Below are 14,799 nucleotides of genomic sequence, written 5' to 3'. Positions count from 1 at the left end.
TGTTGCTATTATTATTATTATCATCATCATCATCAATCGTATTTATTGAGCGCTTACTATGTGCAGAGCACTGTACTAAGCGCTTGGGAAGTACAAATTGGCAACATATAGAGACAGCCCCTACCCAACAGTGGGCTCACAGTCGCCAAGCACTGTTTTAAGCACTGGATTAGATACAGGTTAATCAGGGTGGACACAGTCCATGTCCTACATGGGAATGACAGCCTAAGGAAGAGGGAGAACATGTATTGAATACCCATTATACATTCGAGGAAACTGAGGCACAGAGAAGCTAAGTGATTTGCTTATCACATAGCAAGCAGCAGAGCTCAGATTAGAACCCAGGTCCTAGGCCCGTGATCTTTCCGCTAGGCCATGCTGCTTAGACTGTGTGAAGTGGGGATTGGCTCTAACCTGATTGTTCCTGACCACCTCACCAACTACTTTTTGATAAAAATTGTCACAGTCAGGCATGAGCTCTCCAAAGTTCCACCCTCAATTTTCCACCTTCCTCCTGGAGGGGAGGGGGAATTTCTGGACTTAAAAGAGAGTGGGACTAGCTATGGCCTGGTTAATTTGGATTCCATTACAGCTTCCAGCTATTGCCCCGTCCTTGGCCCTTCCTCCTGTCCGGAACCTGTAGGGAGCTCCAAAGCAGGTCTTGCACATGTTTGAGTCAGAAGGGAAGGAGCCCTTGGAAAATTAAAGGTCGAGGATGGTATTTCTCAGTTAGACCCCTCCTTATAGTAATTTTCATATTTGTCAAATGCTCACAATGTTCCAAGCACTGTACTAACTACTGGGGTTGGTAAAAGATAATCAGGTTGACACATTCCCTGTCCCACAGGGCAGAACCCCCATTTTTCAGATGAGGAAACAGCAGCGAAGTTAAATGACTTGCCCAAGGTCACGCAGCATGTTGTGTTTTAATGATGCTATATTTCCCTGAATGTGCATGTTGGCTATTAACTCCTTTAGTCAGCGTTATATATTTTAGCTTGTAAATTCCCAGAGACTAGGAACATTATCTTATGATTGCCGTATAACATCTAGGTCAACATCCTGTGCGTTGCAACACCAGGTAAGTATTGAAAGATAATGACAGTGATGATGATTCTCTTAATGCTGATGAATGCTAAAGTATGATTTAAAACTATAATGCTATATTAATACTTAAGCAGTTCGTCATGTAAAATATTGAAACATGTCCATTCATTCTTTTCATTAGTTCTTATGGATTGTGATTTCCCAATAACAATTAGGTTGAAAATATTTGCAGCTTGGGATTGTATATAAAATATTGAATATGAAGTGGTTTCTGTGTTCTGTCTAACATAAATAAGTCAAGTCCATTAGTCAGCAGTTATTTATTGACTTCCTACAGGTTGCAAACTTCTGTGTTAGACATGAAGACACAATAAATAATAATAATAATGGTATCTGTTAAGCCTTAGTATGTGCCAAGCACTGTTCTAAGCACTGGGGGGGATACAAGGTGATCAGGTTGTCCCCCATGGGACTCACAATCTTAATCCCCTCAGTTACCATGAGGTAACTGAGCCACAGAGAAGTGAAGTGACTTGCCCAAAGTCACACAGCTGACAAGTGGCGGAGTTGGGATTAGAACCCATGACCTCTCAATCAATCAATCAATCGTATTTATTGAGCGCTTACTGTGTGCAGAGCACTGTACTAAGTACTTGGGAAGTACGTGCTCTTTCTACTGAGCAACACTGCTTCTCTACTATATACCACAGGTTAAATAACAAACACAGGCCATTTCCTCAAGAACTTTTGATGAAGGAAATTTGAGAAAATCAGAGTTTTCTAACTGCAAAGTAAAATGAGTCACTATTTATACTCCTGGAATGGGTTCCCAAGTCCATCACAGAGTTCTCACAGAAAGATTCATTAGAAGAGAGAGACTTTACTCTCTCTCTGGTCTTCAATCCTGATGATTGAACTGATATGGTCACACACCTGTCGCCGAAGCATTCCTCGTTCATATATTGTTAATGCTAAGCATTAAACAAGGGTTGCTTTTTATCATCCTTTGCTTTCCATTTAAGGAGAAAGAACGATTAAAGCAAGAAAAACGTGATGAAAAAAGATTGAATAAAGAACGTAAACTAGAGCAACGGAGACTGGAATTAGAAATGGCAAAGGAACTAAAGAAGCCTAATGAAGATATGTGCTTAGCAGACCAGAAGGTAACTTTTTCTGCTGACCTATTTTTTATTTTAGGCCTTTTTCTGGCCTGTACTCTCTTGCTTGCATTTATATAGCAGTATTATGAGGATGTTTAATTCAGAACTGACTAAAGATACTGCCAAAAACAAGGAGTAGACCTGTTAAATATGAAATGCCAATTTCATTTCTGAAAGAGGTGAGCCAAACATATCCCTTATTCTCAGTATTTATCTTCTTTATAAATCTCCTGAATGAATAACAGTCATGAGGGTGATAGCTTAAATTTTTATGACACTTTGCTTCTGAAAACCACAAAGGAATCATTAAATTAGGTTATTTTTATATTGTAGTCATCCATCCAACAGAGATCATTTATAAGCTTATTAGTCATTTAGAGACCACCCAAACCAATAACTGTGTAGCTGTGTTTTTAAAAAGAGCAGATCTGCTGGAGTTCAAAATGAAGGAAGGGGATAGATTCCTTGAATACGGGAACATGTTCACTGATTCTATTGTACTTTCGCAAGCACTGTAGCACAGTGCCAGGCAACAAGGTCGGCGTTCAGTAAATATTATCGATTAATTGATTACTATTTCTTCTTTAATTTTCAGCCTTTGCCGGAGTTGCCTCGCATTCCAGGCCTTGTCCTTTCTGGAAGTACATTTTCGGACTGTCTTATGGTGGTACAGTTCTTACGTAACTTTGGCAAAGTTCTTGGCTTTGATGTGAACATTGATGTCCCAAGCCTGAGTGTTCTTCAGGAAGGATTGCTCAACATGGGGGACAGCATGGGAGAAGTGCAAGATTTGCTCGTGAGACTCCTCTCAGCTGCAGTGTGTGATCCAGGTCTATTAACAGGATATAAGGTAAAAATGAACCAGTATAGGAAAAACAGTATATTAGTAGCCCAGTGTTGGGTGGACAAGCTCAAGAGGTGCCCATTATATTTGACTTCTACAACCTTCAACTTGTTTTTGGCTCTAATATATTCTCTAGACAAGAAGCTCCCAAAGTGCTGCTTGTGGGCCAAATGGGCCTCGAGTCTGTGGCCTGCAAATCAATCAGTCAATCAATCGTATTTATTGAGCGCTTACTGTGTGCAGAGCATTGTACTAAATGCTTGGGAAGTACAAGTTGGCAACATATAGAGACAGTCCCTACCCAACAGTGGGCTCACAGTCTAAAATGCAAACATTCCTAAAAATACAATAATCATAATCTCGAGCTGCAGTGTGCTTAAATGGGAGAGAAATGTTTAGACATTTTATGGGAGAAGAGGCATGTTGTGAAGGTGTGTTAAAGCTATTGCTCATTGCTGTTTTAAGGATGAGTTTTATTATGGGGATAGTGACCTATGTGCCAACTCTTAAGTTCCCTTCCCTGATGGAAACTTTGGGCACCCCTGAGCTATACCATCTCCACTATCCAGCGTGCTGCCTGTGTGGGCTGTTATTAGTGCTGGGAAGAGAGGTAGAAGCTCTTAATCTAGAATATTACTTGACTTTGAGCCCCACATGGGGCAGGGACTGAATCCGATATGATTAAATTGTATCTATCCCAGCATTTGGAACAGTTCTAGCCACATAGCAAGTGCTTAGCAAATACCATAAAAAAGATTCTGTAGCTTCATCCTTTACTTAACCATTCCTCTGGACTCTAGCCACACACTTAGTGTGGCTCAGTGGAAAGAACCCAGGCTTTGGAGTCAGAGGTTGTGGGTTCAAATCCCGACTCCTCCACTTGTCAGCTGTGTGACTTTGGGCAAGTCACTTGACTTCTCTGGGCCTCAGTTACCTCGTCTCTAATATGGGGATTAAGACTGTGAGCCCCCCGTGGGACAATCTGATCACCTTGTAACCTCCCCAGTGCTTAGAACAGTGCTTTGCACATAGTAAGTGCTTAATAAATGCTGTTATTATTATTATTATTATTATTATTATTATTATTATTATTATTCAGAGACTACCAGCAGAGCCACTAGACCTTAAAGGAATCCCCAAGGACTTCATGCAGTCAGTCTCTGGATAATATTGGAATAGGCACCAAAATGACAAAGAATATTTCTTTCCCAGTATTTGGTTAAGTTGACAGTTCATCTTGAAACGAATTGTTATCATTAGCCAAATAAAAAATTGAAGTTAAGCACAAAACCCCAATGGCTCAAGTGATTATAGCAAAATATTCTGGAAAGTGGCTCCACAAGATTATCGTCTTGCTGTATACCCACTTCTAAAGATGTTTAGTGCAGGACTATTCAGACCTCTCACCTTTAGTATTTCAATTCCGTTCACATTTAGATTATGAAATTGTCATATTTTTCGTATGATTAGCACTAATAAAATCTCTATCTTTTATAGGCCAAGACAACGCTTGGGGAGCATTTATTGAATGTTGGTGTCAACCGGGACAATGTTTCTGAGATCCTGCAGATTTTTATGGAAGCTCACTGTGGACAAACTGAGCTTACAGAAAGTCTTAAGACCAAAGCCTTCCAGGCACACACTCCAGCTCAGAAAGCATCAGTTCTTGCTTTTCTTATTAATGAACTAGCGTGCAGTAAGAGCGTTGTGAGGTGAGAGTCTCTGGAATGTTGCCCATATTTGAAGTGGGGCTAGAATTAGTCGTTTGTAAATTAGCCATTTCCAGGCTTCATTCCTTCCTTGACATTTTCAGTGACTTCATCATTTTAATTTTGATGAAATACATTAGAAAACAATTAATCTAAGTTCACAGAAATTTAATTTTAAAACTAACATCATTAGCTTTTGATCCCAGTCTCGAGACCCTGATGATCTTTCCCTAGATTGTTGTCTTGTAAATTTCTAGGAAGGAATCATTTCATTAAATAGATCCAATTCCCCTATAACTTGGGCACCGTGTTCTTGCTATCCTCCGCGTTAAGGAAAATCGCATTGTCCTGCTCACTGGGGCTGATTCTGTGCTCATATGCGCACAAATGTTTTCTTCCGAAATTGCATGGTAGTGAAACCAAACAATCTTGTCTTGTTGGCTGGATATTCTCATATTCCCTAACAGCATTCTAGCCAAAATAAACAGAGAAAACAGTCAGTCAATCAATCATTTCCATTGCGCACTTACTATTTGCAGAGCAGTGTACTAAGAGTTTGGGAGGGTACAATACAGCAGAATTAACAGTCACATTCTCTGCCCATAACTAGGTTTAGACATTTTGGTGGAGCTAAGTGTATACATCTCTGTGACTAGAATCAATCAATTAGTGGCATTTATTGGGCACTTTTATTCTGTGCAGAGCACTGTAGTACAGTGCTCTGCACATAGTAAGCGCTCAATAAATACGATTGATGATGATGATGATGTAGTAGACCCCTGGGAGAATACAATAGAGTAAGTAGACATGCTCTCAAGGTGCTTAAAATCTTTTACAGTTAATATGATATTGACACTAAACAATGAGAAGGTTAAAAAGAACCATCTCACTAGTTGAGAGATACTAAAGGGTATCCATAGAGTATCTATAAGCAAGCCTCCTCATCAGTGAAATTTACTGAACACCATCATCAGCATCAACAGTATTTATTGAGTTTTCTGTATTGGTAGAAAGTTAGCTTGGGAAGCAATAAGAGTTTTGAGAAGAGATGTAACAGGAAAAGAGAATATGAGAAGTGGCATAGCATGGTAAAAAGAGAACAGGCCTGGGAATGAGAGGACCCTGGGTTCTAATCCCAGCTCCGCAACTTGTCTACACTGTGATCTTGGGCAAGTCACTTAATTTATCTGAGTCTGTTACTTCATCTGTAAAATGAGGATTAAAACTGTGAGTCCAATGTGGGACAGGGACCCAACCTGATTACCTTGTGTCTACCCCAGCAGGTAATACAGTTAATACTGGAACCTAGTAAGCACTTAAAAACTGCCAATATATTAAAAAGGTGATTAGGTAAGGTGATAAAAGTGATGGAGTGACTTGAAGCTAATGGTTAGCAGTTTTATTTTTATGGGAGGAGTTAGGGTAGCAATTGAAAGTATTTGAGGAGGAAACACTGTTTTTCAGAAAGTGTTTTAAGAAGCCGCATGAAGAGTCAATGATGACCGCAAGGTTATGATTATGGGAACGAAGAGGACAGAATTTAAAATTTAGCCAAGAAATTATTTATTCAATCGTAATTATTGAGTGTTTACTGTGCGCAAAGCACTGTACCAAGTACTTGGGAGAATACAATACAGCAACAAACAGAAACAGTCCCTGCCCATAGTGAGCTCAGTCTAGAGGAGCTCTCCATTCTTTTTTCTGAAGCGTGTGTTGGATCCTCTCATTGCTATAGTGGGCAGAGACCTTAGTTTACCCCATGTTAAAGATGACATGCTCAGCAGCCTACAGTTGCACTGCAAAAATTGAATACTGACCTACAGGACAAAGCATTACTTAGTGGCTATTTCTGCATGGGGCAAAGGGGATTTTGAAGATAATTTTTTCACTCAGAAAATCCATTATTGGTCGAACTCTTCCTGAGACAAATTTAACATTCAGTACCAACGTAATGGTAGCTAGAACTGCAATATGCAGACAAGATCAATGTTTTTGGAGCCGCATGTAAGACCTCTCTTCGAATAACCTTCGTTAGAGCATTCATCCAATTGATAATCTTCATAACGGGCAGTGTTGGTCCCCAACCTATTCCTGGAGGCCTAGGTCCTATCTAAAGCCATGCTAACTAGAGAACCCCATTTCCCCTGGTCCTGTCGTACTATCAGCAGTATTTATTGAGCGCTTAATATGTGAAGAGCACTTGGGAAAGTGTTGGATAGTCACGATCCATGCCCACAAGAGTTTAATAATAATTATGGCATTTGTTAAGCACTTACTACATGCAAAGCACTGTTCTAAGTGCTGGGGAGGATACAAGGTGATCAGGTTGTTCCACGTGGGGCTCACAGTCTTAATCCCCATTTTACTGATGAGGTAACTGAGGCACAGAGAAGTTAAGTGACTTACCCAAGGTCACACAGCTGACAATTGGTGGAGCTGGGATTTGAACCCATGAGCTCTGGCTCCAAAGCCCGTGCTCTTTCCATTGAGCCACGCTGCTTCTCTACAGTTTAAGGGCTATAGTCTATCAGCTGATCTTAACATTTATTGGTATATCTATGAATTCCCATTCATTTGGGGCATATTTTAGCTGTTATATGTTTGATCTGTGTTTTCTCCCCTATATCTCTGTGTGCATAAAGTGGGTATCTACCTATCTGCCCCCATTAGATTGTAAGATTCCTAAGGGAGAGGACTATGTCTTTGACTTTCATTGTATACCCCAAGTGCTTAGTGCAGTGCTCTGCTCCCTTTAAGCACTCAATAAATCTGAATGAAAGAATGAAGAAATGAATGAAAGGTTCAGAAATGGAGTCAGTAGCTCTCCATCATGGATTACTGCAGAATATTGGGTTTTTGGTTTGCAAATCTGCTTTGCAAGAGCTCAGACCCTGCCCCAGATAGTATTAGATTTGTTAGTACATTGACGGAATTCAGAGCAGTGTTGTATACCTATACCATAGGGAGATATATGGTAAATTGTTATTTAGCTTCTGCTCCTAAATACATATATTTTATTAATGGCAGTGAAATTGACAAGAACATTGATTACATGTCAAATTTAAGAAGAGATAAATGGATGGTGGAAGGGAAACTTCGCAAGTAAGTTCTGTTTCCTTACTACATAATACTCAATTCCTTTTCCCTTATTACACGCAATTTTTACATGTTTGCTTAAAGTGGGCATCACAAAGACAGAATTTGAGTGTGTAAATATTTAGGATTAAGAAGAGAAATGCTTAATTAAGATGAGCTGTGACATTAGCTTGGCTCAAACCCAGAATTTTAGACTATATTAAAGATGCATTAGATTTAGATTTGTGGATTTGTATGCTTCAGAAATGGAGAAAATCAATTTCTGTTCTTTGAAAGAAGTTCAACAGTGTTTTGTTTGAATGATGTTGGAGCTGTTGGGATGCTTTGGGAAATAATATAGCCTGTTGAGTGGGACGTTACTTTTTAAAAAATTTTCCCACTGTAATATAATTTAAATAATATTTTTGAATGGGTCTTTCAATGACAATTGGCTGCATCAATTTGAAATTAAAACTTGGTTACCTGATAGGTGATTGATGATTTAAGGTTTCCTCCTTAAAAAACAGTCCTGCAGATAACTACCCTGGAAGTTGTTAGGTCTGTAAGTTGTTAGTTGTAAGTTGTTAGTTCTGAATCAAAGATTAGGATTTCTTTGCTATGTTTAAAATCTGTACTTTAATATCTCCATCCTGAAGTTATCTAGGTGAGGATTGGATTTGACAATTGTGTGTTAAGTGTAAGAGGCAACATGGTCTCTTGGAGAGAGTACAGGACTTTGTTCAAGAGACTTGACTTCTAGTCCCTGATATTTGATTCCTGCTTCTGACCATGGGGAAATCACATATTTTTTCTGTCCCTCAATTTCCTCACCTGTGAAAAGAGCATAAGATACCTATCCTCCTCCTTTTGTGGGACAGAAACTTTTCAGATTTTATTGTCTTGCATCTACTCCAGTGCTTAGCACAGGACTTGGCACATAGAAGACACTTAATAAAGGCCATCATTAATTTTGTAGTGATACAATACAAAATAATGAAGTCCCCTGAAGCTTCAAGGTGTGCAACCTTTTACTCTCTGGAGCTGTGAAAGGTAAAAGACCCTCTTCCCTCTCTCCTCCCATATTCTCTGCTGGAACAGTATATATTCAGTTCCTGAGAAGAATTTGTTCCTAGATGCTGGCAGAGTCTGTTGTAGTACACAGAACACTTCAAAGATCTGATTTAGAGATGTGAACTTGATAAATGAAAAGAGACAAAGATTAGTGATGATTGCACTCCTAACAAATGGTCATTATAGATACTGGGATGGCTATTGTGAACAGTGCATTTTTCCTCTCCCTAGCAGGTAGGATTGGATTAAGTAGGTTTTATGTAAAATAATACATTCTGTAATTTAGAAAAACTTTGCCATTCCTGGAGCTTTTTGTTTTGGTGTCAATAATGCACTGTTGGTATTGAATTTTAAAAATTCGGTAATAGTGAGCAGTATGGACATAAAATGAGTAGGTTTAGTAGATCTTTGGATGAGAATTTTGATTTTGGAAATAATGCGTAGTTTTCCCACGTTCAAAGGCTTAGAATTATTCACGCCAAGAAAACGGGCAAGAGGGACACTTCAGTTGGAGGTGATCTCGGGGAAGAGCAACACCCCCTGGGCACACCCACCGCGAGCCGCAAACGCAGGCGAAAGGGAGGAGACAGTGACTACGACGATGACGATGACAGTGATGACCAAGCCGATGAAGACGATGAAGATGAAGAAGAAAAAGATGACAAAAAGGGGAAAAAGACAGATGTCTGTGATGATGAGGTAACAAGCTTTGACTCTTAAAGTTCACTTTTCCTTTTTTTAATGGCATTTATTAAATGCTTCCTTAGTGCCAGGCACTGTAATAAACTCTGGTGGAGGTACAAGTTAATAATAATGATGGTGTTTGTTAAGCCGAACAGCCAAACATTATGTTGCCAACTTGTACTTCCCAAGCGCTTAGTACAGTGCTCTGCACACAGTAAGCGCTCAATAAATACAATTGATTGATTGATTGATTAAGCTCTTACTATGTGCCAAGCACTGTTCTAAGCCCTGATCAGGCTGGATTCAGTCCGTGTCCGACATGGAGCTTACAGTCGTAATCCCCATTTTACAGAAGAGGTAACTGAAGCACAGAGAAGTGAAGTGACTTGGCAAAGATCACACAGTGGATATGTAAGAGAGCCCTGGGATTAGAAACCAGGTCCTTCTGCCTCCCAGACTTGTGCTCTATCCACTAGACCACACTGTTTTTTAATGCCACATTAATCCAAATAATTCTAAATTTTATCTACTGAGGTGTTTGTTTCTTTGACGCTTTCTAAAACACTTCAGAATTATGTCTTTTTGGATGTATGTTTTGAGAAGCAGCGTGGCTTAATGGGAAGAGCACAGGCTTGGGAGTCAGAGGTCATGGGTTCTAGTCCCAGCTCTGCCACGTATCAGCTGGGCATGTCACTTTACTTCTCTGTGCTTCAGTTACCTCATCGGTAAAATGGGGATTTAGACTGTCAGCCCCATGTGGGACAACTTGATTACCTGGTATATACCTCAGTGCTTAGAACAGTGCTTGGCACACAGTAAGCACTTAAGGAATACCATCAATATCATTATTATTGTTACGTTTTGAAGATGTTAATGCTAAAGTGAAAACAAATGGCTCTTGGTAGGCGGGCAGTTGGTGATGAAGGTGCAGTTGTTGGCTACCTACTTACTTCTAAAATGGTCTGGATATGAAAAGGAGAGGAGAGGTGATGCAGCCCAGTGACTGGCAAATTAATCTTCCTCTCCACATCAACAGGGCCATTCCCAGGCAGGGAAGTGGAATTCTCCTGAAGAATCTTTTGTTCCCTATTGTATTGCCTGTTCACAGTTTTTTTTCCCCCTCAGAAAGAAAGGAGAACAATAGGGCTGATTTGCCAGCTAATTCAGTATCTGGTAGCACTGTTTCCTCCTGTTGGAGCTATGACAAACCTATGCTGGCTCTGGTGGCTTGGACCTGAGGGTCTGGGGCCTGGCTACTGAGCTATGATATAAAATGTTTCATGAGGAGCGATATCATTTTTAAAATGAGATAAATCCATACAGACTCAAACTATATGCTTACCATCTACTGGTTCTCCCTCCCTCTGGGCTGTAAATTCCTTGTGAGTCGGGATTGCTCTACCAACTCTCTTATATTTTGCTCTTCCAAGTTCTTAGAACAGTGTTCTCCACATTGTAAGTGCTCAACAACTACCATTGATTGATTGATTGACAGGAATTGTGTCTCATCTGCTTCTGTTGTATCTTCCCCAGTGCTTAGTACAGTGCATGGCACATGGTAAGCCCTTAACAAATGAGTATGGTAGTGGGTGCTTTTTTGATAACGTGTTTAAAAGTGCATCATAACTACAGTAGTTAGAAACTTGGTCTTTTTCTCAGAGTAAGGAAAGTAGAGCCAGTAGCTGCAGAAGTGCTATTCTGTATTACACAATATCGCTCTTCGGAAACCGCTTGATTTTTTTACTCACTGACAGATGTAAAAGTTTGGAAATGTTGTTTATAATTTCCCAAATAAAGGCGTTGGTTTAACAATTGTTCACTGTGGTTAACAGCTGTGGCCATAGGAAAATCAGCTCTTGAACCCAAAGAAATCATGACTGGGACAACATCATGCCATCGGCTTATTCCCTTAATTAGAACATTAATGCATTTCCCATTCTTTATAAATAGGTAGAGATATTCCTGAATTTTTAATAACTGCTCTTCCAGCAGACAGAACATAAGGTTTTAGAAAGGATATGAGAAGGAGGTAAAAATAATTCCACCTAATTTTACTGGGAAGAGTGTTTGAGGAAATTTCCCCCCCCCCATATCGATTTTCCTTTTATCTGTTTTTTATCATTCATCTTAGAATATTTCAAAGATACTTTGCAGCTCTTCAAATGCATATGATGAGTTTTAGCATCTTTCATGTAATAATATTAACAATTTTTATTGTTCAGATACTGCTTCGTGGGGACAATATTAGGAGTTCACCATACTACTCAAGAAAGTTGCTCTGTTGAACTGAAATACATCATTCAAAAATTACCATTTTTCCCCCAGCTATAGTTTCTACATGAATTGGAAAACCATATACTCGAATCTTTATGTGCTGTCCTTTTAAAAAATCAATAATAATAGTATTTCTCAGCAGATTTTTCTTAAAAGTGGTTTCACAGTTGCTCCAGGCTGTGGAAAAAAAACCCATCCAACCCTCCATAAATCAATACTTGTATTTTTTATATCATTTTGTTAATGTAAGAAAACACTTGATATTATCTTAAAGGATCAGGAAGTGATATGGTATCAAATCAAATTAATGTTCCTTTTAAATGACTTTTGAGCTATTTCTTGTAACAAATGTGAGAGCCCTTTGTTCATTACAGCAAGGGAAATGGAGTAGAGGTTAAGAAGGCATTATAGAAAAGCAGGGTGAAAGGCCAGGGTGCCCCCTTCTCAACTCCTCCTGTCTCTGCCTTTTTCCCGTTTTCCTACCTTCATTTCCTTTTTAATAAAGCCAACTCTGTATACATTTAGGAGTCAGCAAAAATGGAAGTTTTAATCTAATGATTACCCTAGTAAGCCTTTCTTCAGAGCTCTTTATAAGCTTTGGAAAAGAAAATTGATATGAGACTCACTTCTTTTATTCATTGGCACTTCCTGGTAGCACTGCTGGTGAACAGTCAAGTGGCTTTAAAGGGAAAAAAACGGGAGAGAAAGAGGGAAACAAAAGTCCCGGAGCATCTATAAAAGGTTTAGATAGTCACCCTGGATGATTGATTATTGACTGTATTTTTCACTCCTACATTCAACCTCAAACTCATCACTTTGTCAGACATTGTACATGGCACTGCATATTTCCCAGATAATTGAATTCACTTGTTTGCTGTGTGATCTTGGGCAAGTCATTTGCCTTTTTTTGCCTCGGTTTCTTCATCTGTAAAATGGGAATTAAATTCCCGTTTTCTCTCCCACTTAGACTGTGAGCCCCAGGTGGCACAGAGTAAGCGCTTGGCACAGAGTAAGTGCTTCTCAAATATAATTAGCATTTTTTGTTGTTGCTATCATCGACTAGAAGTACATTTAGTTGAGTGGTTCTGGAATATGTAGTATCCATTTACTAAGGGCAGAATCTATTTTGAGGAATCCTTCTCACCTAAATTCAGTGACAAATTCAGTACTGTCTGTCCCCCTTCTCTTTTCCCCCAGTCTGTTTTAAAGTACTGGGCCCGATAGTGAAATTGGAATGATTAGGTTGTTAGATGATACTCACCAAGTCCTTGGTTAGATAGAGCATTTTTCAGAGAGCTTTAATAAAGTCCGATTTCATTACTATTCATATTTGTATTTTGCAGACTTGGTATGCTATTACTCCAACAGGTTTACCATTTTTAACATAATTAGCAGGTATTGTGGCCATTGTGTTTATTCTCAAAGCAGCAAAATAAGGCTATGTATTTATTTTTGTAGGATGATGGTGATCAGGCCGCAAGTGTTGAGGAGCTAGAGAAACAGATTGAAAAACTCACGAAGGTAAGAATTTACACACTTTAAAGATTATGCCTTTTTAAAGTTTGATTGCCTTTTTAAAGTTTGCCTTTTTAAAGTTGAGAGCTTGAGGTATAGTGAGCTAAGTATTCGCTCTGTGCTATTTCTGTACACTAATTAAGTACATTTAGATTTCTCCTGTGATTTTATTGGAAATATTTAACCAACTTCAGGAGTGCACAAACATTAAAATACAGAAGATATAAGACCAAGATTGAAATTTTACAACCAGAAATATAATGCTGAGGCAGTTGCATTTGATTCTCTGAACAAAAAATAAAATTACAGCTCTAAAATTTATTTTCAATTTATTATATATATTCATTTTAATTTAATCGCTGTAGCTCTAAATGCTTAATTGAAACAAAGATTTAAGTAATGAGTTCTGATCTTAGAGTTAACTGAAATTTTATTAGTTTCCAATTAGGAGTTCAGTATCACACTGCATTGGCTAGCTTAAGCATTTTTGATAATGCATAACTGATAGTACTTTAGGTGCCTTGGTTTAGTGAAATCACTGATTCTGCTGTCATTTGCATTTAAATATAGGAAATGCTTAGTTAAGGCAATATTAGCTAAAATGAAAATGATCAATTTAACCTGAATCAAAACAGAACCATCAATCTGTTTTTTTAAGAGTTTGAAACTTCAAATTTTATGATAACAGTTGGGTTATAGAATAGATCAAATAACACTGAAGTACTGTGAATAAATAGCTATTTTATAAGGCAGTTCTGAAGATATAAATGCTTTATTTTGCTGTGAATTTTTAAGCTGATTTTCATAACTGAACGCATCATTTTTAACAGCAACAAAGCCAATACCGAAGGAAGCTGTTTGATGCTTCTCACTCTCTGCGTTCAATGATGTTTGGTCAAGATCGTTACAGACGCCGGTATTGGATCCTGCCCCAGTGCGGGGGTATTTTCGTGGAAGGCATGGAAAGTGGTGAAGGTAGGAATCCTACAACAAAAACGATCCCAGAAATTGCCACAAAGAAAGACCAGTTGTTCCTCTAATTTGCGTCCAGTTTCCAGGATTGCATGCATTTCATTCTTCAAGGAAAAAAAGCAGTAATTTAAAAAAAGCCCCACACAGACAGCTTAATCTGTTTTTCCAGACACTGTTTCAGGATGTGCAGAAACCTGCATAACTGTTAATGAGAGCACAAGATAGATTGCATCTCAAGTTAAGTGTTGGTAGGTGATCTGTCTGTCCAAAGAGAGTTCACTGTGAGGTGACCATGCAGGAGAATCAGTGGCTTAGGGCTAAGATTGAGTATAAAATTCACAGAGTTGGGGGAAACTATTTCTCTGGGGTCATGATCCCCAAGATAAAGGAATCTGAAGAGGCTGGTAAGGGTGAAATGGACAGATCTGTGAATGCTCATGGATACATA

At 38.9% G+C, this 14,799-nt stretch overlaps 1 protein-coding gene across 3 annotated transcripts in view; it reads left to right on the top strand.

Moving 5' to 3' along the window:
• Window positions 1–14,799, top strand: part of BAZ2B (bromodomain adjacent to zinc finger domain 2B) — a 232,511-nt gene that overhangs the window by 190,426 nt on the left and 27,286 nt on the right. For all 3 annotated transcript variants that reach the window (XM_038751844.1, XM_038751842.1, XM_038751843.1), the window contains 7 exons: window positions 2,070–2,210; window positions 2,803–3,057; window positions 4,549–4,763; window positions 7,788–7,862; window positions 9,368–9,605; window positions 13,323–13,385; window positions 14,210–14,354. In XM_038751844.1, coding sequence (XP_038607772.1) covers window positions 2,070–2,210; window positions 2,803–3,057; window positions 4,549–4,763; window positions 7,788–7,862; window positions 9,368–9,605; window positions 13,323–13,385; window positions 14,210–14,354 — 1,132 coding nt within the window. The remainder of the gene's footprint in view (window positions 1–2,069; window positions 2,211–2,802; window positions 3,058–4,548; window positions 4,764–7,787; window positions 7,863–9,367; window positions 9,606–13,322; window positions 13,386–14,209; window positions 14,355–14,799) is intronic.

The sequence above is a fragment of the Tachyglossus aculeatus genome, chromosome 9 (genome assembly GCF_015852505.1).
Source record: "Tachyglossus aculeatus isolate mTacAcu1 chromosome 9, mTacAcu1.pri, whole genome shotgun sequence".
Classification (NCBI taxonomy): domain Eukaryota; kingdom Metazoa; phylum Chordata; class Mammalia; order Monotremata; family Tachyglossidae; genus Tachyglossus; species Tachyglossus aculeatus.
The sequence above is the reverse complement of the archived record's forward strand: the minus strand, read 5'-3'. Positions and strand labels throughout refer to the sequence as shown.